Source organism: Budorcas taxicolor, chromosome 22 (genome assembly GCF_023091745.1).
Source record: "Budorcas taxicolor isolate Tak-1 chromosome 22, Takin1.1, whole genome shotgun sequence".
NCBI lineage: Eukaryota > Metazoa > Chordata > Mammalia > Artiodactyla > Bovidae > Budorcas > Budorcas taxicolor.
The window spans coordinates 43,708,024-43,735,460 of record NC_068931.1 but is presented as its reverse complement, the minus strand read 5'-3'; the positions used below and the strand labels follow the sequence as shown (position 1 = coordinate 43,735,460).

General features: G+C 39.5%; 2 protein-coding genes across 2 annotated transcripts; one reads left to right on the top strand and one right to left on the bottom strand.

Moving 5' to 3' along the window:
• Window positions 1-1,292: 1,292 nt before the first annotated feature.
• PSMG2 (proteasome assembly chaperone 2) lies at window positions 1,293-10,988 on the bottom strand. Its single transcript, XM_052660619.1, has 7 exons — window positions 10,871-10,988; window positions 8,178-8,349; window positions 6,248-6,306; window positions 4,913-5,031; window positions 3,841-4,014; window positions 2,362-2,482; window positions 1,293-1,591 (listed from the first exon to the last, which is right to left on the bottom strand). Exons 1-7 carry the CDS (start codon window positions 10,925-10,927, stop codon window positions 1,499-1,501), a joined length of 795 nt encoding a protein of 264 aa, XP_052516579.1. The 5' UTR covers window positions 10,928-10,988; the 3' UTR covers window positions 1,293-1,498.
• Window positions 10,989-11,296: 308 nt separating this feature from the next.
• CEP76 (centrosomal protein 76) lies at window positions 11,297-26,705 on the top strand. The gene is made up of 12 exons (XM_052660499.1): window positions 11,297-11,377; window positions 11,983-12,138; window positions 13,185-13,266; window positions 13,868-14,092; window positions 15,238-15,423; window positions 17,573-17,670; window positions 18,237-18,365; window positions 19,771-19,959; window positions 22,002-22,168; window positions 23,182-23,515; window positions 25,909-26,126; window positions 26,516-26,705. The coding sequence occupies exons 1-12, from the start codon at window positions 11,315-11,317 to the stop codon at window positions 26,652-26,654; spliced, it is 1,986 nt and encodes a 661-aa protein (XP_052516459.1). The 5' UTR covers window positions 11,297-11,314; the 3' UTR covers window positions 26,655-26,705.
• The last annotated feature ends 732 nt before the right edge of the window (window positions 26,706-27,437 follow it).

Genomic DNA, 27,437 nt, shown 5'->3' with positions numbered 1-27,437 from the left:
AATTTTATAGCTACTGATTTAATAGTTTCATTCCATATTAGTCAGAAAAGATACTTGGTATGATTTCAGTGTGGTTTGTTAACTTTCTTTTTTGTGGCCTAACATGTGATCCATCATGGAGAACGTTCCATGTACACTTGAGAACATGTGTTCTGTGCTGTTGTGTGGAGTGTTCTGCATGTGTTAGATCCAATCGGTCTAGTGTTTTCAAGTCCTGTTTCCTTACTAGTCTTGTATCTGGTTGTTCTACCCATTACTGAAAACGGGTTATTAAATGTGTCATGGTCTATTTCTCTCTTCAATTTTGCCAAGGTTTGCTTTATATATTTGGGTGCTCTGATGTTATGAGCCTATATATTAATAATTGTTATATCTTGTGTATTGACCCTTTTATCTTATAAAATGTCCTTCTCTCTAGTTGAGTTTTTGACTTAAAAGTCTGTTTTGTCTGATAATAGTGTAGCCGCCCCTGCTCTCTTTCGGTTATCACTTGTGTGGAATATCTTTTCCCTACCCTAACCTATAGTAGTTTCCAAAAAGGGAACATATCAGGCTACAGAACCCAGAGTAATTTATCAGAAGTAAATCATTTACTGAATGCTTTGGAGTAGAGTGGGGGCTTTCCTGGTGGCTCTGCAGTAAAGAATCCGCCTGCAATGCAGTAACCTCGGAGACTTGGGTTTGATCCCTGGGTTGGGAAGATCCCCTGGATGGCAGGAAATGGCAACCCACTCCAGTATTCTTACCTGGGAAACCCCATGGACAGAGGAACCTGGTAGGCTATACAGTCCATGGGGTTGCAAAAGAGTCAGACACAACTGAGTGACTAAACAACATGGAGTAGGGTGTGCCCCTTAGCATCATAAGCCCTTGTTTTACAGATTAGAAAGCCAAGGCACAGAGGTAATGTGACAAAATAGCAGGTAAAAAGGGACTGGTATGTATTAGGCATGCAAAAATGAAAACCTTTTCTTTCATACTAAAATTCTTGGAGATGGGGCAATTATTCTGGATGGAGGAAGAAGCCATGAGCCAAAGAACACAGCAACTTCTAGGAGCCTGAAAGGGGTAGGAAACGATTCTCTCCAAGACCCTCCGGAGGAAACGCAGTCCTGCCAGCACCGTGACTGGCCCAGGGAGACCTATTCTGGACTTCTGATGTCCACAATTTTAAGATAATTGACTTATTTTGTCTTAAGTTACCCAGTTTATGGTAATTTGTTACAGCAGACATAGGAAACTAATATAGAAGTCTGAGTCAAAAAAAAACACAGAACACATTTTAGACAAAATTACTTAGAAAACAATTTATTGCACCAAATTTACATTTGTTGTAGATGATGGAAAACATGGTAAAAACAACCTTGTGTTAATCCATTTTTCCTGGAGATTTTTCTGTGGAAAGTAAAGATTTCCTAATACATTCTTTTTATACAGTTGTTTACCAGTTGTGTTGGTAGTAAGCGTCTTGGGAAGTAAGGTATAAAACTGAAACAGATCAGAAGAGCGCAGGGGGAAGACCACTGCCGAAGAGTAACCTCCAGGAACTCGGCATTTTCCAGGGCAGGGAAGATGCTGTGGGGTCCTCACACTGCAAGTGAAGAACAGAGCATCTAGGTCCTTCAGCTTTACTGCTCCCTCTCCCTTTAACACATACTACAGTTTGTTCCTTTTGGTTTTGACACTTCTAGCTTTTATTGTAAGGAAAAAACAAAGTAATAAATTTCTGTCTTTATATCAGCTGAAGATAAATTCCCTCAAATTCCAAATCATAAAGATATGCCAGAATGACTGTGAATGGAGTCCACGGAACAAAATCAAATTCAAAAGAAAATAGGGGTTAAAAAAAAAATCAGTGCTGCATGATTTGCATCCGTTTGTTCAGTGAAAAGGCATGAATTAAAAAGACAGTCACCTGCTATATAAAGCAGGCTTCGTTTACTTCTGTTATGCCTAAAGGCTAATTGATTTCCCTGGTATAATGCTCTTATTTTGTAATAGGGAATGTATTTTAATTATAATGCATGTCCAATAGCTACAGTAGTGCTCCCATAACTGTACGTTTTACTTAAAAAAGAAAAACTTGAATTCTAAAGAGGACTTGTTTATCCTTATAAACAAGTTGCTATAATTAATGCAACACTAAGAAATACAATGAAATACTTAAGATCTTCCTTTTTTTTTTTAAATCAGTCTTAATGGTTAGCTGCTTTCTTTTCAAAAGTTCGAGGTAAATTTATATAAAGATGTCTATATTTAACATAAACTTTCACTTATTTGGTCTACTTATATAGTGTGTAAAAATGCAAGTTTATGAATACCTAACCAGAACAATCAGGCTTAAGCTTTAGTAAAACTTACATGTGGTTTGATTATCTGAAGCCATTCATTAAGATATTCAACCAGACCCAGAGCATCTGGGATGTTGTCTCCTTCTGAAACGAACTTCAGCAGAATCGCGATTGGGATTTCTTTAGAACAGCTGCAACAAGTGAAAAGAACAATCAGGTATTCTTTTTGCTTCCCAACGGCAGTTCCACTGAGCCTGTGTTCCTACAGAGGTGATCAGCCAGATCATATGTGAGGAGATGCCACACCTTCTACGTGTGGAGACAGAATTGGGAGCCATGTAACACTCACCCTGGGCACATGCACCTTCCTGCCTCACAGCAAGATTTGTGTGAGAAAACCAAAAGAACATCAGTTTTGTGAGAAATATCTTTAAACAGCATAAACTCTACAGCTGCAGTATCCTGCAGATGCAAGTATTTACTTTAACTATTTTAAAGGCGATGGGAAGAAAGCAGACCAAAAAACTAGTCATGGTAGTTACTTTTGGTTGACACAGGTGAGTACTTTAAAGTATTGCTTGTACGGTTCTGTATTTTCCAAATGTTCCATGAAGAGTGTGTTTCTCTCAGCACTTTCTCTAGTGCCTCTAACTTTGTGACCAAAGTCACAAAGCTGCCCAGGGACTGCTCTCTGGCCTCATGGTTTCACCCTGCACTGTGTGCTCAGGGCTGAGAGGCTCAGGCAGCCCACAGGTCCTCTTCTGTGGCTGCCGCCCCTCTGATTCTGTGCCGCCTCCTCTCCACCCGTGTCAGCGCCTGAACTCGGTTCAGCCCCCTGAACTGTGAGCAAACACATTCCTGTTATTTCAGCTCCGCAGTCTATGACCCGACACCAGTGTAGGCACAGGTGACGGGGCCTGAACAGAGCAAGAGAACAGTTCAAAGCTGGTGGTCTGCAGAGCAGGTGGGAGTGACTAGGTAGCCGGGGCTTCGGGGCTGTGGTGTGAGAGGAGGTGAAATAATATACTGCGGGTGTAAGCCAGAGAGGAAAGACGGGACACAGACTAGGCAAAAGAAACGTTGGAGGAAATGATGGTTCTAATAAGAAATACACTTTCAGGTATAAGAAAGGAGTTATTACTTAATGAGTGAAGATCTATTTAGAATCAAAATCCTGAAGGTGGATGGTGCTGATGGGTACCCAACACTGTGAATGTACCTAATGCCTCTTAATTGTACACTTAAAAATGGTTTATTTAATGTTATGTACATCTCACCACCACCACCACATAAAGAACTGACTATAGAGGCTGCAGAGAATAAGTGTTAGGACCCCTAACGTGCTACACACAATAAAGCATTAAATATGGCTTCTCAGGAACCAATTCTATAACCACATTTCAGTCTTTCCCTTGAAAGTAACACAGCACCTATTTAATGAGGTGCTGTATTATTTTCAGAGTTCCAGCAAGTAATCCAAACACTCCCAGGTATCCTGATTTCATTTTCAAATCATGTGGCGAGCAAAGACACAGGGAGACACACTCACCCTTCATCATAGAGCAGCTTTGTGATCCCTCCTCCAGGAACACGGACACAAAACTCAGAATCGTCTATTTCAGGAATGCATGGGGTTTTTTCCATTTCTTCCCAGTTGAGGCTCTGTATTTTATTCTGAACACTTTTTTGCATGGAAGGGGTAAGAATGTACCTGAAGGGGGTACTGGAAAGAAACAATCATATCATTAACTAAACACTCACAAATATGAACATTAAGACAAATAAGAGTTCTTTCAACAAAAATTATCTTGTTTTCCATATATTTTGTTGCAGAAGGCAAAATGCAAGTTCTGACAGTTTATGGAAGAGTAACGTAAAATGATTGCTCTGACTTGCTACTCACATACTTAGGAGACTGTGTTGGGGACAGGAAAACAACCAAAGGCAAGGCCAGCATGAAGACCCCACAGCCACGCCCCAACAAGGCCTCTTACAAGGGCCTCAGAAATGTGGTCTATTGTGACAGTCTCAGAAATTAACTAGTTTTGAGAGGCTACTCTTTGCAGATATTTCATGATTTTACAGGTGTGCAAATGACAATGCAATAAATAGTATGGATTTCTAACTCTTGAATACTTTATCTTCTATTTAAGAATTCAATCTGACATGCCTGGAAATTGTACTTAAAGGCAGCTGGAGTTCTGCAGATACAAATGGTTGAATACATGGAAATAAATAGAAACAGTGATCCAGTCTTTCAAAGACAATCAACTGATAAACTTCAGGTACTCTTTCTCCTTTCTCTCCATCAGCTGAGCCCTGAGGTGCTGTGGGCTCATGACACACACAGCAGAGCATAGTCCCAGAGACACACACAGCAGAGTGCAGCCCCAGGAGCACCCCATTGCTACCCTAGACCCCAGTGCTGCAGCCCCGGGAACACCAAGGGCCCCCAATGCCACTCCCCCTATCTCCCCACAATCTTCACCTCCTTCTTTCTAAATTCCAGGGAGAAAAGGAAAGGATGGCGTTAAAATTTTGTTTTAACCTTTTAGTAAAGCAATCATCCTAATAACTGTACACATCTTAACAAATATACTTGTTCAGAGACACAGACCTACCTGCGCAGCTGGAGGTCATTACGATGATACGAGTGGCTGCTAGAAAGAACCACCACTTTGGCGCAGCCGCTGCTTTTCACCCAGGAAAGCAGTTTTTCACAGAATGACTTTGATTTATACTTTGTATACCATGGAAAGAGTACAATGAAAATACAAAGTTAGATCTCAGATTGTTAGAAGAGTAGTCTATGTAATATTTCATCAGTCTTTGTGATGATACTACTAACAGTTTACATATGCTAAACTTATAGTTAGTTTGAGATCCACTTATTGTCCTTGCACTGATGGTGAAAGATGAGGGACAATGACTATAAATTTCTGCCCCAAATCTGATCAGGGGCAACAGTTAGGTAAGCCAGAAGGCAGAATGCCTGTCTAGGTCCCTCAGCACAGTCAGCGTTGTGAATCACAGGAGGAAGTCAGCTCCATGCTGAATACCAGCTAAAAAGGTGTGACAGCTGAGGCAATACTCGAACTTCGCCTGGATGCAGAACTGATGGGTGTGTGGGGAGCAGCTGGGGAAGTCTGAGTATTTGCTGATGCTCATCTCCCAGGTGTGTGGTGTACTGTAGTTGTGAAAGAGGCTCTCCTTCCTGTAGACGTGTGTTACGTGATGCTGGCACGCACCTGCTTTGGACTGTTTGGCAGAAGGAAACTGTGCACGCGCACACAGAGGATCAACCAGGTGTGGCAAGAGGTGAACAGGTGATTGACCTGGGATGTGGACCTTTCACTCTACTTTCAATGGATGAAACAAAATTTAAATAGCTCCAGGTGTCTAGTGGCTGCCAGGTCAGTGTGGACAAATTCCTGCCAGACAGTGGTGAGGGCTATGAACTTGCTTGGAGACAGGAAGCTACGAGAGGATCTGACTGAGGTTTCCAGGACCTGGGGTGGAAGAGCCTGTGTGGCGGGTGGTGCAGAAGCAGAATCAGGGGCATGAGAGAGGACATGGGCTGGACCGAAGTGGTGACAGCAGAAGGGGAGAGAAGCTGGATTCAAGAGTGTATTTTCAGATACACGTCATTTTAATGCAGGTGCCACAGGTTTGAAATGTAATGCAAATAGAATAAACCTGTAATACTCATATGCTTAAATTTTTTCACCCATGGTACCTGAATCGGGAATATATAGGACCCAAGCTATATGTCCCAATTCCTTTCAATATATTGAGGAAATAATAGTGACAACTCTGAAATTTTATGAGTATTTCTCTATAAACTCAGACTGCTTAACTGTATAAAGAAAGAAATGATTTTTGAATCTTAATAATGACTCAGTATTTTCTCATTATACTGTACTTTAATAAACTTAAGACAAAAGCAATATACTAACCTTAATAAAAATGGATCTTAACTGAAGAGCCACTAGTTTCTTTGAAGGCAATGCATATACTGCAAATATAAGAGAATGAAACCATATGATAGTTAAAATTAAGGAGTCATACATGAGAAATTAATAACAAAACTGAACTAGGAAAAATTCTGTATCTAAATATTTTTAAAATACATTTATTTGGCTGCATCCAATCTTAGTTACAACACATAGGTCTAAATGCCCCGCTGCTTGAGGGATCTCAAGCTCCCCAAACAGGGATTGAAATCTGTGTTCCCTGAATTGGAAGGTGGATTCTTTACCACTGGACCACCAGCGAAGTCCCTAAAGATTTTTGCCAGTTAAAACACAGAACATATGCACTACATCATTTAGCTAAAACATTTTAAAAGTACCTCAGAATTCACCCATGGGCTTTATTCTATGGAATAGATTCATTGCTGAAATTTAACTATAAGAAAATTATCAGAAATTATTTTTCTTCTTTGATTGTAAACCTAGAGGATTCCCCTGGAAATTTCTATCCTTATAACAAATGACCCCATTTTCAAGGTTTGGTTTCTGATATTGTTCCCTCTTTTCTCTAGAGAATAGTCACACTCATTGGGGTTAGAAGGAAGAGTAAAATGCAGGCGAAGGTTAGCTGTGTGATAAAACACAGAAGCTATATTTATTTTCTTCAGGAGATTCAGAAAGACCTGAAGTAACACGTAAGAACTCTGTGAGTCAATATTTGTGAATTTATCCTGTGAGGAGGATCCACAGCATTCACCAGAGTCTACAAGGGGCCCACTTTACTGATGCTTAGGAGGCCCTGCCCAAGTTTACCTCCAAGAATGAGAAGCCCTGAAATGACCCGAGAACAAAATACAGAGTCTCCGAGAACATGTGATTAGGCCTCTGTGCCAGGGCTAAGCTTTCAGTCACTGTAAACATCACAGACAACCTGAGACTCAGGCACTGTGTCTGGTGGGTCACGTCTTTCCCATTCTACAGGTCTGTTGGGATCATCTCACTGCACTGGTGTGTGTGGGGTGACTGGGACCATGCAGCATCCATCAGCAAGGGTGCTGACCACCAGGCGTGTTTGGGACAAAGTGGGCTAGAGCTGGAAGCTCAGGAACCAGGGAAGTGGGCAGGCTGAGATGACGTCCATGACGCCTCACTTCTGCAGCAGCAGCAGCACTCCTGCTCTCCACCAGAGCTTCATGCACATCTTGTTTTGTTGGTAAGATCCTGTTTCCTAGCACCTTGCTCATGTGATATAACATCACCTTTCACGTATTCTGGTCAAAAATATTTAGCTTCTAAATAATCAAGGCTTTAAGACTAAGTCCAGTTTCAGAAAATACAGAGGCCAGAGGAACACAGTGGTCAGTCGCTTCTAAATAATCCAGGCTTTAAGACTTAAGTCCAGTTTCAGAAAATACAGAGGCCAGAGGAACACAGTGGTTGGTCTGTACGCTGAGAGCCCTGACTAACCCCAACTGACAGCACAGCAGGGAACTGTGGAGATGGGTGGCCTGGGAAGGGCCTAGGCCTCCTGCAGTCAAGTGACTTGCCTCTCTGAGCCGGGTCAGTGTGCATTACGATGAATGCTACCACTGTGGGACAGACAGATGACTTCAGCCTGCATGGGGCGCTGCACATTAAACACATAGGCCTGAGCCCAGTGTTAGCAATGCTTACACGTGCCAGGAGGACAGAAAGTAAAACTGAGGATAACAGGGGGAAACCCCGTGTTAAAAATCATTCTATCCAAGGGTACAAATACAAGCACATCTCTCGAGGGGGCTGTAATCCAGGGTGTGTGCAGGAGAGGAGGGCACCACTGTGGATTCTAAAGAGCCACTCCAGGTGCCAACGGACACCCAGGGAGAGTCTGGCTGTGACTTGACACAAATCTGCCTTGTGGAAGGATATAACACACCTTCAGCATTTATACTGAGCTCCGCTGAATTCTCTTCTGCAGTTGCATATGGATTGTTTCCAACCATTGGCACAAGACAGTCAGTATAGAAGTAACCGATCTTATGCATATTCAGTGTGGAAATAATCAGATCTATTGCAAGCTGGCCAACATTTCCAACAGATACTGCTGGCTGAAACAGTAAAAAAAAAAAAAAAAAAAAAAAGTTCATTAAGTTATCCAAATCAGCAGCACTTTAAGAAGTTTAGACAGAAGACAACAGTCACAGTGGACGTACTGGACACCAATGCTCAGGTGCATCACACCTGGGTTCTGAGCTTTTCATTAGCTCCACCTGGAGACTACTGACTGCATACTTACTGAATACCTGCTATGTGTCAACCCCTGTTCTGGGCACTGAGGATGCAGTAAACAAATGGATCAGAGTTCCTGCCCTTGTGGAGTTCCATCTAGTGAGGGGGTGGTTTGCTGGGGCAAACAAAATAGATAGTAAAATACACAGCGGTAAGTACTATAGAAAACATTTAAGTCAGTAAGGGTGTGTGTGTTTATGGGTGACTGCAAGTTCAAAAGGGGTGGTCAAGGAAACAGTCACTTCAGGTGGCCAGTAACTACAGCCCTGAAAGAGGTAAGGGAGACAGTCACACCAAGACTTGGGATATGATGAGGTCAGGCAGTGGTGAAGCAGGTGCGGAGGCTGTGAGGTGTGAACAACAGAGTTCCTGGGTCTTCTTTCCATTTGGTTCGTTAGTGCCTAAAGATTGGAGGGAGCTTCTTTTCATGCTGCACACACACACACACACACACACACACACACATACATACACTTGCTCACTCTCTTTCTCTCTCTCTCTCTCACACACACACACTCTCCTTCATGACTTCAAATAGCCAACTACCACATCTCTACCTACACCCCAAACACTCACCTGAACTCCAAAGCCTAACGGCTATCTCCACACAGTTGTGTCAAAACCAGCAGGTACAAAACAAAGCATCTGCCCAACCTGCTCCCTACTTTGCACTTCAGAAAACAGCAACAATTACTCACCCAGTTACCTAAACCAGGGACCTGCTTCCCTTCCCCTCAGCAGCCACAGCAGGACAGGACTAATTTTCATTGATCCTGTCTCCAAAGTTTCTCTTCACTATACCTCCTCCTCTGCACTCTTCCAGCAACTGCTCGTTTTTGGCCTCTATGGGTCCTTCAGAGCAGCCTCCCACTTTGGGCCCTCCCGTACCAATCCCCTGGTTACCTCCTTTAATTCCCTTTCCCTTTTTTGCTACTTTGGTTAGACCCTCACTCTTGGGTATCGTTCGTTTCTTCCTCACTACTGGATTCTCCCATCAGCATATTCACACCCTCTAAAATCTTTCCTTCTGAAAAACTCGCTGTCACTTCTCAGTGTCCCTCCAGAGCCCAAATTCCTTACAGTCTGTCCACTAAGACACAAGCAGGAACTTTATCTCTGAATTCAGGAACAAAAGCACAAACATACACATCTCCACATCATCTCCCATTTCTTCAATCCAATATGGCTTCCCTCTTCACTGTCAAGGGTACTGCTAGTAACCTGTGGACACTATTTTCTCTATGATGTTTTCTTTCTGCCAGGTATCTCCTGCAAAAATACTTTTTCCCTTTTGTGATTAACGAATATTTTTCAGGGAGACACTTTGAAATGAAGTCAAATTTTCTTCCTCAGTACACTATCAAAGCTGCTTATATCATTCACTGATACTTCTTTTTTTGCTTTGAGCGGGGCCACAAGTAGGACCTTAGTTCCTCGACAAGGGATCAAACCCATGCCCCTTGTAGTGGAAGCGCAGAGTACTAGTTACTGGACCAGGAGGGAAGTCCCCACTGACATTTCTTGCCTTCATTATGAAAACTGTCGAAAAGCGACTTTTCTATTACCACCGTCCTTTTAAAAACGGATACATATATGTTAGTTTCAGGTGCACAACATTGTGATTCGACATCTGTACACACTGCAATATGATTACCTCAACAGGTCTACTTAACATTCATCACCACTCAGTCAAAAAATTATTTTTCCTTGTGATGAGAACTTTAAGATCTACTCTGTTACTTTCAAACATACAACACAGTGTTAACTAGAGTTACTACGTTGCGAATTACATTCCAGGACTTATTTTTGACTAAAAGTTTGTACTTTTGACCCCTTTCACCTATTTCATCCAATCTGTTCTATGTTTGTTTCTTTTTAATTCCACATACGAAGCTTTTCTTAACAGATCTTTGTATCCCTCCCCTTCCCAATAAATCCCCGGGTCTTTCTGTACCCCTTTCAACGTTCTAACTTATTTACGTGTGTTCCCAACTAGACTGCGAACTCCTTGAGACACAGAACCTGGTTTTACCGTTACACACTGACACAACACAACGCTCACTGAAGCAATGAATGAACCGCGATAGAATCGCGTGCTGTCGGCAAGTCTTTACCAGCCCGTCTGCAGTTTCCTGACTAACGACAATCACTCCCCAGCTTAAGCGCGATACAGAGCTCGCTGAGAAGATTTTCCAAGAAAGGTACAGCGAGTGGCCCACACGGCACCAACGGAGCGCAAGGTCACGTCCCCGCACATTTCGCTCAGCCACCAGGACCCGGCCCCGCAGACTCGCGCGCGTCCGGGGGCCGCTCTGACGCCGGCCCCCTGCCCCGACTCACCATTAGGAGGGTGCACCCCGCGAGGTCGGGGACCGAGTCCCCGGAGGGGACGAACATGGTTTCGCCGGCGGCCGGAAGTGCGGGCGACTCCTGGGGTCCTTCGAGGCCCCGGTCGCAGGGTCCTTAGGTGCCCGTCCCACTGCCTGCCGGGGCGGCGCGCGGGAGGGGCTGCGGGCGCGGGTGGCGGCCGGGGCGGCGCGCGGGAACAGGCTGGCGGGCAAGGCGCGGAGTCTGCGGGCGGAGACGAGCCGGGGCGCCGGCCGAGGTGACTGACAGGCGGCGCGGGGACAGCCCGGCCGCCGTTTGGAAACAGCAGTTGGAGCCGCCCGGTTCCCCCGCCGGCCTGACGCGGCCGCCTCCGGAGCGCGCGAGGTGAGCGGTCGCGGGCTCTGGCTCCGCCGCGGAGACGCTGCGGCCGCTGGCGCGCCCGTGGGGGAGGCCAGCATGTCGCTGCCGCCGGAAAAGGCGTCCGAGCTGAAGCAGCTCATCCACCAGCAGCTGAGCAAGGTGAGGCGGCGGGCGGGCGGGGGCTGGGCCAGCGGGCACCGCGGATCCGCGGGGAGAGGGCTGAGGGGCCGGAGGCCGTCACTTCATGGGAGGCGGCACGGAGGGGCTGTCGGTCCTCGGGGTCAGCCGGGGCTCCAGCCGCCGCCCCGTGCCGAGTGTTAGCGTCTCCCTGCCCCGCGGCGGTCCTGACCCCCACCGCCTCCCCCAGACGCGTAAAGGGTCACTCCGTTAACCCTCGGCCACAACTAAAAGGTTGAGAGAGTTTACTTTTGGCCTTTGGTCGCTCCTCCACTGCTCTGCTCTAGTCTCAAAAGACTGGTTTCAGTCGGGTGTTATTTGTGGGGAAGTGCTAGCAAATGTAATAGATAAGCTTAGAGCTTATTTTTAAAAATATTTATCCTTGAAGTTTTTTCCTTTAAAAAACCTTACCTTTATTCTCAGTGAATTTCGGTAACAATCTCACAGTTACTTGAGAAACCTTCCTGAGTTTAACTACTCTCTCATTATTATTATTTTGTGGTCAATATTTTGCAAAGATGTTAGCTAGTTGGCTATCTTTGACTGCTCTATAACGTTTTAAGTCCTAATGCGAGTTTTCTACCTAGATGGATGTCCATGGCAGGATAAGAGAAATCCTTGCTGAGACGATTCGGGAAGAATTGGCACCTGATCAACAACAGCTATCAACCGAAGATTTGATCAAAGCCCTTAAACGCCGGGGAATCATTGATGATGTGATGAAAGAACTTAATTTTGTTACTGTGAGTAATCTTTTAGAGCAAGACATTTGAGAGTCTTAAGTACATTCTCATGTTTAATACCACTCTTAGGGTCCAATTTGGGCCCTCTCTTTAGTGAAACTACTTTTTAAATAAGACTATTTTGTCTAGTAATATTTGTGTCTCAGGAATGAGCTACTTCACCCTTGAGTGGAGCGGGTAGGATTATGTATCAGTGAAACTGAAATTATGGACCTAATTATTCCCTTTACAGTGAGAGTTTTCTCTTATACTCTAGGTCTGAAACTTTAAGTGTGTATATTAGTCAAATTAGTTCACTCCAAGTGTATTTTTTCTAAATTAATACTCTGAAATCTTTCTACACAAAGCTTATTATTGAAGTAAACACATTGTTTGGTGCTGTGTTCTCTAAGATGAACAGATTGTTTCTTTAAGGAATTAACTGTCTGCATAAGAACTTTCAACTCTTTTCATATAAATAGGTCAGTAGTGAGGTGATGCCTCTCTGCACAAATTAGTAAGTAGGTCTTTTGAAAGTGAGGCAATAATGAGAGACTGTGACCTCAATACCTGGCTAACATAATGTGGAAATTGGATGGACTTCATAATACACCAGAGAATAAGTATTTTAGTCCAGCGTCCTTTTTTGGTTTTTGAGGTTTATAAACTCATTTGTTATAAAAACTGGCCTAGTAATAGCTTCTGCTGTGTGAATGTCACTTCCTTATTATAATCAGTTCTGTTCCTGGTGGAACCACAAGCCAGATGTCATATGAGGTTTGGAGGAAGTTTAACCTTCTGTAAAGTGTTAAAAATTTATTTTAGCATTCTGTGGACATGGCTTGAAGATCATGAATTCCTTCATGCTAGACTTTAGGAATGACTAATTAGTTGCATTATTGTTTCAGCAGACTTTTCATTATTCTGACTGTGCTAGGAAAGTTAGGGCATTTTGAGGGGGCTTTATCCTGTCTACTTTTAGTTCAGTTCTTAGTCCCATTATTGGCATTTTCTTAACTGTAATTTTTGTTTTCTAATTTGTTATGATTTTTTTTCTGCCATTCTAGGATAATGTTGATCAAGAACTCCCTTCCTCTCCAAAACAACCTGTTTGTTTTACTGACAGACAATCAACGTTATTAAAAAAAAGTATGTTTATTTCTTTTTAACATTAATGTAGTTGTGGATAGTATTGCATATAGATGTGCTGTAGTGTTTTGTATTTGAGAGAAAGCATTTTGATTTTTTTTCCAGAATGAGGTGCTTATGTTTTATGATAAATCATCCAAAAAACTTAGATTCTATTTTGCATGAAGTGTATCAAAGATTTAATGTATAGCTGAGTGGAAGCAAAAGCAGGACTATTTGTTTTTCATGTTTTATTAATATATTTTATAAATTGTACAGCCTTTTTTAATGGCAGTGTAATTATCTAATAAGTGTACTTGCTGAGTTGGTAATTATCCGAAATTATTTGTTGTATAAGAAACTAAAGAAAAAAAGATATTCTAAACCTTGGCTCTAACTCCTGTCTAGATGGAAGAAAGTAGCCAAAATATAAATCAGAAAAAGATATCCTATTATGTATTTTTTCTTCCCTGGGTATAAGTGAGCCTGGTATATAGTAGATTTGTTACTCTTCCTTTTTTTAAGTCTTTAGTTTTATTCCTGTCAAGTTATTTCCTGTTGTCTTGATCACATTGCTTAAGTTGATTGGCAGTTTCCTCATATGTATTGCTACACTTTACAGCTAATATTGATCCAACACGGAGGTATCTTTACCTTCAGGTTTTGGGTGGAAAAGCTTTCTTGGAACATCTGCAAGAACCTGAGCCTTTACCCGGACAAGCTTGTTCGACCTTTACTTTATGTTTACATTTTCGAAACCAACGTTTTCGTTCTAAACCTGTTCCATGTGCCTGTGAACCAGATTTTCATGATGGCTTTTTACTTGAAGTACACAGAGAAAATTTAGGTAAGGAGCAATAATTTTAAACTGTCATTCAATTTTGTAAATTTTTGTTAGATCTTATTGCAGAACAACTTTAACAACTTTTGCTTAAGAGATTTATAATGGATGAATCTCCCCAGTCTTTTGTTTTGTTTTTTCCCTTACTGCTTTTTTCCTACATAAATTACTACTACCTACCTGCTTGCTTTATTTTTGGCTAGTTTTCCTTGAAGGTTACTTTTGACTTTTAATGGTTGATTCTTTAGTAGTAAAAATTTAAATGTTTGTTAGGTGGAGAATGAGAGGGGATCCTCTTCATTTCTGAAAGATGACTTGATTTACGACGTTAGTAACTTTTGCAAGTGAGAGTTTAGATGTTAATCTATAACTCATTTTTAAGACTTTAAAATTATGGTACTTAATTACTATGATTATTTTAGATTGTTTCTTCCTGTAAAGGTGTCATATCTTAGTTGTGGATGTCAAAATGTTTATATTTGTAAACTTAACAAAGTTGTAGTGTTATACATTTAGAATTTTGGATTGCTGAAATGGCTAGTGCACTACTAAAATTTTATTGTTTTTTACCCGGTGAAAAGTATTACCTTAATAAGGCAGTTACTGGCTTAAATTGGTAGCTCCAAGGTGCTGAATCTTTCACTTTTGTGTAGTTAATACAGTTTTTTTTTTTTTCCCCTAGAGGTTTAAGTTCAGGTCAGTTCAGTTGCTCAGTCATATCTGACTCTCTGCGACCCCGTGGACTGCAGCACACCAGGCTTCCCGGTCCATCAACGCCTGGAGCTAATTTAGGGATGAAGATATTTTGGGGAATAATGTTGACAGATTTCAAGGATTTTTATAGTGGTAGCATATACTTTATTTATGTACTTTTGAAGAATAGACTTAACCTCTTAAGAGGTCAGAAAACACCAATATGCGTTAAGTAACTAGATAAACTTGTCACAGTTCTACGAGTCTTCTGAAAAGTTAGCAACAGAAATGGGACCAAACTTTTATTCCCACTCTGTTGTGTGCTTTTGAGGCATTGCTGACTTATTCTGTTTGGTTTTATATGTTTATTATTAGTATCCTTTTCAGTGAAAATATTCTTTTACGTTGGCCTAACTGGATATGTCATGTGGTGTAATGTTTTTGGTTTATGTTGCTAGGTGATGGAACTAGAATGGCTGACTCTACCACAATGTTATCAATAAGTGACCCAATTCATATGGTGCTAATCAAGACAGACATATTTGCTGAGACCACTTTAGTTGCATCCTATTTTCTTGAATGGCGATCAGTGTTGGGTTCAGAAAATGGAGTGACCAGTCTTACTGTGGAACTTATGGGTGTAGGTATGACGATTAATATCACTGCTACCTTTTTTTATTTTAACATTTATTTATTTATTTAATTTTTATTTTTACTTTATTTTACTTTACAATACTGTATTGGTTTTGCCATACATTGACATGAATCCACCACGGGTGTACAAAAATCTGCAAGCAATAAATGCTGGAGAGGGTGTGGAGAAAAGGGAACCCTCCTACACTGTTGGTGGGAATGCAAACTAGTACAACCACTATGGAAAACAGTGTGGAGATTCCTTAAAAAATTGCAAATAGAACTGCCATATGACCCAGCAAACCCACTGCTGGGCATACACACCGAGGAAACCAGAATTGAAAGAGACACATGTACCCCAATGTTCATCACAGCACTGTTTATACTAGCCAGGACATGGAAACAACCTAGATGTCTATCAGCAGAGGAATGGATAAGAAAGCTGTGGTACATATACACAATGGAGTATTACTCAGCCGTTAAAAAGAATTCATTGGAATCAGTTCTGATGAGATGGATGAAACTGGAGCCGATTATACAGAGTGAAGTAAGCCAGAAAGAAAAACACCAATGCAGTATACTAACACATATATATGGAATTTAGAAAGATGGCAATGATGACCCTGTATGCAAGACAGCAAAAAAGACGCAGATGTGTATAGTGGCTTTTGGACTCAGAGGGAGAGGGAGAGGGTGGGATGATTTGGGAGAATGGCATTGAAACATGTATACTATCATGCAAGAATCGAATCGCCAGTCTATGTCCGATGCAGGATACAGCATGCTTGGGGCTGGTGCACGGGGATGACCCAGAGGGATGTTGTGGGGAGGGAGGTGGGAGGGGGGTTCATGTTTGGGATCGCATGTACTACTGTCTTTTTATAGCCACAGTTTATAAGTACATTTTACGTTTTAAAAATGCCTTTGTAAACCAAGAGGGAAACATGTAGAAAGAATTTGTTGGAATTATAGTTGGACTCCAGTATCGGAGTCTGAGGAAGTGGCTTAAGTAGTGTGAATACTGAACTTCTCTGTCACTCTGGCCTTGTTTTAAGGGAAAAAAAAATTCTGGGAGATACATGAAGAAATCTCAAGGGCTTTTCCTCTCCAAATTTATTTGCTAAAAAGAAAGTTAAGATTTCTTTACACAAACATGCAGGCATGCACCATACATGATAGCTTGTACCCTGGCCCTGCCAGGGTAGGTTCTTATGGAATGTGCAGTAGATGTTCCTCTCACCTTATACAGGTGGGACAGGGGCTCCCAGAAGTGTTCATTTGCTCAGTGCTGGTGTCGTCAGTGTACTCTTGGAGATCAGGATATTGTCATCACTGTGTCCCTGGGTTCTTGCAGATTCCCTGATAGATAATACATATTTGCTAGTGGAATGAAAGACAAAATAAAAGCTGTACTGTTGTAACCACTACATATAATGGAATTATTTTGGTATTGAAATTTGATTACAGAGTTGAGCTTGACCGGTGGACAGTAGACCTTTAGTAAATTAGATATCAATAGGTTAGACCCAGAATACATTTTTCCTTAAGTAAATAGTAGGGGAAAAGCTTTATGATAGGTGATTTATTTTCAAAAGAGATACCCATTGTTTGTTTTTAAATATAAGCCTAACAACAATAACCATAGTAATGACCTGGAAATTTCTGATTTATCAGAGAAATATTAAGTAGTTATGGTGTGAAGTATATTTGTTTTCTAATTCTTGAAGTCCAGGTGTGGATTAAAAATTTGTACTCATATGTAATGTGAAAAATGGGAAGGGATAAATGGAAATTACTATATGCGGCAAAATGTATAAATCTTTTCTGAGAATGAGGCTTTAACAGTTACTTTGACTTTGTTTTTAATGAAGATAAAAATCCAGAATCATAAATCCTTTAGGTCTGAAAAAGTCCCTTAAAATCTGATTGAGAAGCTAGGAAAACAGGTAATCTTATAACTCGATAAAAGTCTTTGAACAAAATAAAAATAATTTGAGCTGGGTCGTTTTTAATATGAATGTAAAAGGTGAGTTTTGAATATTGTCTTTATTCCATTAAGTGATAAAGCACAAAATTCTTAAATTATTTTGGTTAAGCTTTAATTGACTAAATATTACCGAGTATTGAAACTTCTGAAGTTACATTTATTTACATTTACAGGCACAGAATCAAAAGTTTCTGTGGGAATTTTAAATATAAAACTTGAGATGTACCCACCGCTCCATCAAACATTATCTCAAGAAGTAGTGAACACACAGGTAAATACTCCTGAATTTCTCTTCTTTGTGTGTTTTCATAAATCCTAGGAAGTGTTCTCTCTTGAGAAAATTATCATTTATTAGTTGTAAGTGAGAGAATGATAGTATAACATTATTTAGAGATTTTTGTCTGGGATCAAAAAAGGTAGCTCTGACTGGTATGGGGACTTCCCAGGTGTCTCACTGGTAAAGAACCTGCCTTTTACACAGGATACACAGGGGGCTTGGGTTCGATCCCTGTGACGGGAAGATACCTTGGAGGAGGCAGTGGCAGCTCACTGTAGTATTCTTGCCTGGAGAATCCCATGGACAGGGGAGCCTGGCAGGCCAGAGACCATGGGGTCACAGAGAGTCAGACATGATTGAGCACGATTGGCATGGAGACTGGATTGTCCTAGGAAGTGTGAGAACAGGGAGGCCAGTTAGGGGCCCTTAGGGATGAGAGATGATGGTGTCCTGATTGAGTAGTGCTAAAGAAGTAGGAGGTATGTAGACTTGTTCCATATTTTGTGATCATTATTGAAGAGAATGAATATAAATTGATAAGTATATTTTTAAATTTCAAGCTTGCTTTGGAACGTCAGAAAACTGCAGAGAAAGAGCGGTTATTTCTTGTGTATGCTAAGCAGTGGTGGAGAGAATATTTGCAGATTCGACCCTCACACAATTCACGACTGGTGAAGATTTTTGCACAGGTTTGTAAATTGTATGAGAAAAGTTTCACAGCCATATTTGAGATTTACTGGTTGTAGACATCAATTTCAATTAACTTTAATTTGTAAAATGTATTTATTCCAGATAAGTGAAAATTTATTTGTAAAATAAAATGTTGATTTTGTAATAATCTGACAGTAGTAAGTAGGTGAGTGATATATCACAATCTTTGTTTTATTTTGCTTTTTATTTTCAGTTATTGTTTTTCTAAACCATTTTTTAATATGTTTAATTTAAACTAGATGAAAACTCATTTTGTTTAACATGGAGTGTGTCCTTCATTGATACTTTGTACTAGATAAGTAGTAGAACACTTTGCAGTTTACATGTAAATTCAGCTTTCAGGTGCAGAATTGGAAGTGTAGGCATGTATTTTTTTGTTAGGGTATTTTTTAAGACAGAGAGTATGACATGTAATAAGTCTGTTCAGCCAAGATCTCTAAGCTGATGACCAATCATATTTAACTATAGCATTTCAGTTATGTATCTCTGCCTCTATTTTGTCTGTGTCCTAAGCCCGTTTTCTCTAATTAGTAAACCAACATAAATAATCAGATCCTTTTATAACTTCTGAGGAACCATTCAGATATTTTTCTATGTATTCAGTCTTGTGTAGGTGCTATGAAAGCATATGAGTGTAGTGTTGTGAGTACTGTGGCTCAGATCCTGTGCATTTATGTAGCTTTTCCCTATACTCCCTAGCTTTTAGGACAGGCTAAAGGTGGTTCACTTTCTAGATGAGGAGCTTGGGAATGGAGGGCATAGTTGGTTGGTGATGGAAATGTGGGAATGTCTTTTGACTTCCTGACAGCCTTATACATTGAAGGGAGCAGCGATATTGGGACAAGGGCAAAGAGAAACCAGCCCAAGGATAACTGGCTCCCTCTTGTTTGTGTAGTCTGGAGTGTAGTCATTCACTGCCCCGTTGGACCAGAGAGGACAGGGAGGGAGGGGAAAGTGGGCCAGAGAAGTGACCCATGGAAGAGCTGAATAACACCCCATGCCTTCTTTATTTGCTCATCCTTTGATGTCCACTTAGGTGTTTCCATGCCTTGGCGGTCGTGAGTGATGCTTCAGTGATGGGATTGGTGTGTAAGCTGTGTCTTTGAGACACTGACTTCAGTTGGTTTGGACATATATCCAGGGGTGGGGTTGCCAGGTCATATGATGATTTAAGTTCTTAATGTTGTAGGCTTTGAAGAGAAGTTATGAGAATTAAGACAAAAATTGTATGTACAACACTCAGTAGCTTAGTGCTGGATGCAGGGTAAGCAAGTGCTCAAGTGGTGTCCGGGATTATTTTCTCTCTGATGTGTTCTGAGACAAAGTGTTAAGATTGGCAATGATTAACTGTCACTACAGATAATGTTTTCCCTTCCCCTCCAGGATGAAAATGGGATTAACCGACCAGTCTGTTCTTATGTCAAACCACTTCGAGCTGGAAGGCTTTTGGACACTCCAAGGCAAGCAGCAAGATTTGTCAATGTCCTTGGTTATGAACGAGCCCCTGTTATCGGAGGAGGAGGTAAACAGGAGCAGTGGTGCACTCTGCTGGCCTTTCTCTGTAGAAACAAGGTATCCTACATACATACTAGAACTAAAAACCAGTACCTTGTAGTTACTGTGAGTTGATGGTATATTTGTAAAATAATTAACTTAGGAAAAAAGTATATATTGGGGTATTTTCTAATTTCCTGTGTTCTAAAATTGTTGATAGTATTATAAAAATTAGATTCTTTAGCATTCCAACTCTTTTTGAAACAGAATGAAAAAAAATTTCTTTAATGTATTATTACTTTGAAATAATTTTTAGTCTGAAGTTCTATAAGTAGTACATATTGATATTCACAGGCAGAGCTTACAGAATGGGAAAAACCACTTAGATTAGAAATTGATTGTCAATTGGAAGGATTTTATCTTAAGATAATTGAAAACAGTTAAACCTTATTTATTGAAAAAATTATTTATTTCCAAGTTGTAATTCCCAAAAGTTGTATGTATAGATTTAAACTTAAAAATTTCAAATATAGTAGGAATATATTGTACATATTTAAAATGATTCCCCAAATAATTCTTTTGTAAAACAAATAATCACCCCTTTTGATACACTATTTTCTTGAGTTCATTTGAGGAGAAAGCACATCTTGAACTTTGAAAATTACTAAAAATATTTTTCTTAGAAAAACATTAGTTTTATAATAGTGAAGGTGAAATTTCACCTATAATTCTATTTTTCATCTATTTTTATATTTTTATGTTTTCTTCTGAGTATATATTTTTCCCATATTGATATAAATAGAATTGTGTGCCCTGCTTTATAAATTAGCTTTATGCTGTGAACATTTTCCCATGTGTTGCTCAGACACTATGATCTCCAGCTTTGAATGTCTGAATGAGATTTTTATTAGCTGATACATGAAATCTCCCTAATGGTTTTGCCATCATAAGAACTGTTTCTTTTGGCTAAGTTAGGCTTGCTTCCAAATTTTTGATATCGCTATGAATGAATGTTTGCATTGAGTATCTTTGGTTGTATTGTTATTTTTTTCTTTTGAGATTTTTTCCTGATACAGAATCTCATTGTACAGAAATGACTGACTAGGTCTAAAAGGTTGGGTATTAATAGTTTTCAAAAGTCAGTTTAACATTTATCATATGTTGTTTGTTTTATTATTGTTAACTGAAAGACAGCAGTGTAGAGCTACCAGTGCAGAATTTGGGGGCCGAGAGCGCGTCCCTCATTCTAACTCTGAAATCAGTAGTTATTTTGCTTTTGTATGTTACCTGTAGTCCTACACTTAAGTACACATCTTCATATAATTATAGCCTTACTGTGTAATATTTGAACAAGGTTTTTCACAGAAAATGGACATTTTCTATTATTTTTGTAGTTTTTGTAATTCTTTTTTTAAATTGTGAAAGTAATCTAACATTATCAAAGAGAGTTTACACAAGAAAAAGGGAAGCTCTATAAAACCTGCCCTAATGACAGGCATTGTTGTTTTTTTTATCCAGTCATTTTTTTGTGTATTTCCTTAAAATGATAAAGTGTAGATATTTTTTAAATCATTGTTTTAAGTTTGAGTGTTTTCCCATTTATTGGAATTTCCTCCTATATGATCTGTCATCTTGTGTGTTCTTGCCCTTTAGCTATTTATCTTTAAATTCTTAGTGCTTTTGGGGGGACTTCCCTGGTGGTTAAGGGGATGAGGGTTTGGTCTCTGAAACTAAAATCCTACATGCCTTGAGGCCAAAAAAATGAAAACATTAAACAGAAACAGCATTGTAACAGACTTAATAAAGACTTTAAGAACAGTCAACATAAAAAAAAAATCTTCAAAAAACTTACTGCTTCTATGTTGTGTGAGTTCTTTGTAAACTATAGAATCTTGAAGTGTATGTTAAGACTGTCAGTTTTGTAGGCACTGACTTTGTAAAACAGGTGCTTCTAAAATGCACATTCTTTTCCCCCCCTCATTGTTTTAGCTTAACACTGGACTAAATGATTAAAAGTAAAACTTTAGTTCATACTTTTTAATTGCAATTTTGTATTTAAATATTTAATGTGGAAACCATGTGAGAGAGTAAGTACTTCCTGTTACTCCTTTCATTGGCAGGGAGACTGTGAAGATCATGCCAACCTTCTGTGCAGCCTCCTGCTCGGGTACGGGCTGGAAGCTTTTGTCTGTGTCGGGACCAAGGCCAAGGGAGTGCCCCACGCATGGGTCATGACGTGTGGCACTGATGGGACTGTCACTTTTTGGGACAGTTTAACAGGACACAGGTTTGTCAGCCACGGATATTAGCATGAAAGTGTAAATGTTGTCAACTGTAGGTTCTGTTTTATTGATGGTATCAGAAGGCACATATTGATAATTTGGGATATGTTAAAGAAATTACCTCAAGATAGCTATGAACGTTCAAGCTAAGAAAATGTGTATACCTGAAATATTCTTTACCAACATGATACTAATAAAAGATAAATTATGCTTACTTTTAATTTTGTATAATTGGCATATAGTTTTGGCTTTTTTTTTGGGTGGGGGGAGTACCATGCGGCATATGGGATCTTAGTAGCCAGACCAGGGATTGGACCCACACCTCCTGCAGTGGAAGCATGGAGTCTTAACCACTGGACTGCGAAGGAAGTCCAGGCATATGTTTTCTGATGACTGCTTCTAAGCCTAAAAATAAATTCAAGTTGTAAATCATTTCTTTTGAAAATTTGATGTGGTTACCAACTCCTTGTTGGTAAATCCAGTTTGCATTTTCTTGGTGTCATCAAATTTTGATAGACTGAAATGTTCCCTCCTTCCTGGAACATTCTCTTCCTTAGCTTCTCTCATAGCACTGTGTTTCAGCTTTTGTAATTCTCTCTGGCTGTTCTCTGTTTTCCTTCATTTTGTCTCAGATGTGGGAGTTCTTGAAGGCACAACCCTGAACCCTTTTCTCATTTTCCTGGATTTTCTCTTTCCCTGGTTGATAATCATTTTAGTTAGCTGTGCCTAAAAATGTGTGGCTAAATTATTTTGTTACCTGGATAATGTTTGTGATCTTAATGCTATGCATGGAATATATTCTTATGTTGAAGGAATAAAATTGGTTTCTCTATCATAAGATGTGCCAGTCTATGTGGTATAATCAAATTGTGGAAATACAAGGAGAAACAAATATTAAATTCTAGTCTTGGGACGTAGTTATGACCTTAAGTGTTAGAGTAATTTTTTTCCTCAGTAAGCTGCTGTCATCTTAATTTCTGAGTTCTTGCTATATAAAACTATGATTAACCTTTTTTAGGTACCTCCACAAACCTATCAACCCTGATGAGCCTCCAGCTGCTGAACAGCCCAAACCATTGTACCCGTATCGAACAATTGGTTGTGTTTTCAATCATCAGACGTTCCTGGGAAACTGTCAGCCCTCTGACTCAGTGGAAAGCTGTGTGTTTGATCTGAATGATGAGTCCAAGTGGAAACCCATGAGTGAGGAAGCAGTTAAATCCGTGTGTGCTCCAGGGGCCACCACATCCCTTCCTCCCTTCCCTCCGCTGTGTGCGTCCACAATCGACGCTTCTGTGACAAGCAATGAGATAGAAATGCAGCTCAGGCTGCTCGTGTCGGAACACAGGAAGGTAATTAACTCTGAGGTTTGTGCTTTCCTGCATTTTTCTCATGTTTATGTATTTAAAAGATATATATATTTTTGGCATATAAAATAATTTCAATCACTATTCTAGCCCTAAATAAAACAAATTCAGTCCCTTCCTTTATGAAGGTTGTAGTTTCAAAAGTCAGAAGAGTAAAACTCTGACATTGAAAACTTTCTGAATTCACCAGTACTTACAGAAATTATTATATCCTTGTTCTTATAGGAATGAAGAACTGTGGACTTGTTCAGACTTTTGTGAATACTACTGTTTGGATTTTCTCTTTGTACTTATTTAAATCATTCCCCATTGACAATATTGGGTTACATTTTTTCATTTTCATTTGTTTTCCAGGTTTGTTTAGTTGTTTTGTTTTTCTGTTACGTTAAACTAGGTAGATATAAGATTATAGCCTCATGGTGGCTTTGATTTACATTTCCCTGATTACTAACAAGATCAAGCTTCTTAGTAGCCATTTAGATTTCGTGAAGGGCCTTAAAGGAAACAGAAAAGCACTGATCATAATGGAAAAGATTAGTGTATGTTAATAACTTACTTTCATCAGAAGAAATCATTAAGAGAGTGAAAAAGCAGCCTTGGAGTGGTAAAAGTTGCTTGCCACGCATACAGTCAACCAAAGACTAGAGTCCAGAACTTCCAGAGAAGGTTGATTTCTAATTCACCTTTTGGGATTCCCTAATACTCCCCTCCTTGGGTGAGCCCTGATTCTCATGTTCCTTGAGACCATCAGCGACACTCTTGAGTTATCAGCTGTGTTCTCTGGGCTCCCAGTTCCTCTTAGCTTTAGCCTCTGAAATCTTCTTACCTACTTGCCAACTTCTCAGGGTGTTGAGGAGTGTGTTTTGGGAAGTATTGAATATGGCACTTGTAGTGTGTTTCCAGCAGTAACTGGGCCGGGGCTCCATCTCCTACCTCCATTGCTTGTATTGCCTTTTACTTTCTTAGCTCCTGTTTGAAAATGAAACTGACATTTTATTTTTTATAATTTTTATTTTATTTTATTTTTACTTTATTTTACTTTACAATACTGTATTGGTTTTGCCATACATTGACATGAATCCACCACGGGTGTACATGCGTTCCCAAACATGAACCCCCCTCCCACCTCCCTCCCCATAATATCTCTCTGGGTCATCCCCGTGCACCAGCCCTAAGCATGCTGTGTCCTGCATTGGACATAGACTGGCGATTCGATTCTTGCATGATAGTATACATGTTTCAATGCCATTCTCCCAAATCATCCCACCCTCTCCCTCTCCCTCTGAGTCCAAAAGTCCACTATACACATCTGCGTCTTTTTTGCTGTCTTGCATACAGGGTCATCATTGCCATCTTTCTAAATTCCATATATATGTGTTAGTATACTGCATTGGTGTTTTTCTTTCTGGCTTACTTCACTCTGTATAATCGGCTCCAGTTTCATCCATCTCATCAGAACTGATTCAAATGTATTCTTTTTAACGGCTGAGTAATACTCCATTGTGTATATGTACCACAGCTTTCTTATCCATTCATCTGCTGACAGACATCTAGGTTGTGAAACTGACATTTTAATACATTATAAGAACTACTTGTTTAGAAAAAAGAGCAAAGCTGAGTTGGATGCCATAGATGGTTGCTTGCTAAGTTAATGGTGTCTATAAGCCCACAGGTAAGAGTCACAGGAAGAAGATAAGTGATCCCTACTTGAAACCAGTTATAACAGAATATGAGGTTAGATCTGTTATAATAATCAAAATATTTAGAATTTTTAGTTTGTAGCATTAAAAAAATTACATGTCAAGGTAGCAATGGTTCATTTGATGTTATAGTGAAATTATAATTGCCTTCAGCATGTCTTAAGCTCCCAGAGGGCCTGTAGCTTCTGCTTTTTGGTGTCTTTTACAGAATAAATGCTCAGTAAATATATGAGTTTAATTATATGTGCAATTTGTTGACATTTCTCCCCAACTACAGTTCAGTTGATAGTGGGAGCAATCAGGTTAAGCAGATTCAATCCTGTGAAAGTCTTTAAAGTTAAATAAAATTTGACCTCAGAATTCCTTGACATGTTGTCTTCCTCAGTAGGACAAGTCCTTATGGTCTTTCCTTGTGGATATTAAGGTAGTTCAACATTTGCAGCCTTCACTAACATCATTGCATTGGCTGCCTTTTGTTATTTCTCTAAGAAGTAAAACCTGATACCTGTTTTTCCTTTTAGGATTTTTACTTCTTTGTATCCTTATAATAATTAATAGGAAGTTAAGAAAATTATGACAGATTTTAAAAATCTTTTCTTGGCATACATTAAAATAATCAACATTATAATTAGTTTCTTTAAATATTGTATTTTGCTTTTTCCATTTCAATTGCTGTAGGACCTTGGCCTCACTACTGTCTGGGAAGACCAGCTTTCTTATCTCTTGTCACCAGCTCTGGCGTCTTATGAATTTGAGCGTACGACAAGCATATCTGCGGGCAATGAAGAGTTTCAGGATGCTATCAGAAGGGCTGTGCCTGATGGCCACACATTTAAAGGGTTCCCAATACACTTTGTATATAGAAATGCGAGGCGGGCGTTTGCCACGTGTCTTCGGTAAGGTGGAATTTATGATGTCTTGGTGTTTTTAACATAATTTCAGTGAACACTTGGCACTAATTTAGGAATGACTTCAGAGTCACACAGGGAGCTTATGTAGTGACCTGTCCTCTTGCCTCAGACTCTGATTCGTTAGGGCCAGAGTGTAGCTCTGGAGAGCTCAGGGTCGTTTTTCTGTCAAGGATCACTGATCTTGTCTAGTGTAATTTTAAAAACTTAATTGGCTATGAGGAAATAGTTTATAATTTGAATAGTTTTACCACAGTTGCAGAGTCCTTGATAACAGAGACAGGATTTTTAAAAATCATTTTCAATACCCGGCTTTCTTGGAAATAAAGTAAAACCTAAATTCATTTCTTAATTGAATCCATTTTCTCTCTTCTAAGGTCTCCTTTCTGTGAAGAAATCATCTGTTGCCGTGGAGACCAGGTGCGCCTGGCAGTTCGTGTGCGCGTGTTTACTTACCCTGAATCTGCTTGTGCTGTTTGGATCATGTTTGCTTGTAAATATCGCTCAGTACTATAGGACTAAGTTTCTATAAGACTATACCTATGTTTTATTAGAATTTTACACATTGTGTTGATAATAATACTAGGTGTTTTGAGGTTCATTACTTTAAAAATCACAATCTGGCTTCGATGTCATATTTAACTTTTATATAAGCCTCACTAATAATGTTTGAAAAGTATCATGATGTGTGTTTAAAAATTAAGGATGAAAAACTTGTATAAATCTGAGAGGATGGTAGTATAAATTAAGTGTTTATCTTATTTTAATAAATACTACTTTGCTTATAAGTAGTCAGTAGTTTAAATATGAAAATAAAATTTACTTAGTTTTCTTTGCATTAACAGGTAATCAGAAAGTTATTTGCCTAAGGATTTGAGCCATAGTGAAGTTAATATGATCATTATTTTTCATAGAGTAATGGGATCATTTTATATAAATTAGGAGAAATTAACTTTACAACATTTATTTATTACATAGATGAAATACATTTTGATGAATTTACCACTTTTGTAGTTTACTCATAACTACAGGGATATTTGTGACTCTCTAGAGAGTTATGGGAAGACATGGATGCAGGAGCAGAGAAAAAACTCACACCAGAAAAAGCATTATTATTAATAATAAACCACACATGAAAGTATACAAATAATTTATAAATATTTGTTAGTTTGATTCATTGTAAAAGTGAATTGTGTATTTTATTATTTTTTTTGCTTATTTATTTTTGAATTATTTTAGAAAAAATTTATTATACCCTTTAGTTGTATGTTGAAAATTGTTTTCTATAATTGATATTGG

Excerpts from the sequence above, each read along its gene's own strand:
- CEP76 (XM_052660499.1), top strand. The coding sequence starts at position 11,315 with ATGTCGCTGCCGCCGGAAAAGGCGTCCGAGCTGAAGCAGCTCATCCAC. Across the intron at positions 13,267-13,867 it reads ATCAACGTTATTAAAAAAAA|CTAATATTGATCCAACACGG; the intron begins GTATGTTTATTT and ends TACACTTTACAG. Across the intron at positions 18,366-19,770 it reads TGGTGAAGATTTTTGCACAG|GATGAAAATGGGATTAACCG; the intron begins GTTTGTAAATTG and ends CTTCCCCTCCAG.
- PSMG2 (XM_052660619.1), bottom strand. The coding sequence starts at position 10,927 with ATGTTCGTCCCCTCCGGGGACTCGGTCCCCGACCTCGCGGGGTGCACC. Across the intron at positions 8,350-10,870 it reads CGGGGTGCACCCTCCTAATG|CCAGCAGTATCTGTTGGAAA; the intron begins GTGAGTCGGGGC and ends TTACTGTTTCAG. Across the intron at positions 1,592-2,361 it reads TTCAGATAATCAAACCACAT|TGTGAGGACCCCACAGCATC; the intron begins GTAAGTTTTACT and ends CTTCACTTGCAG.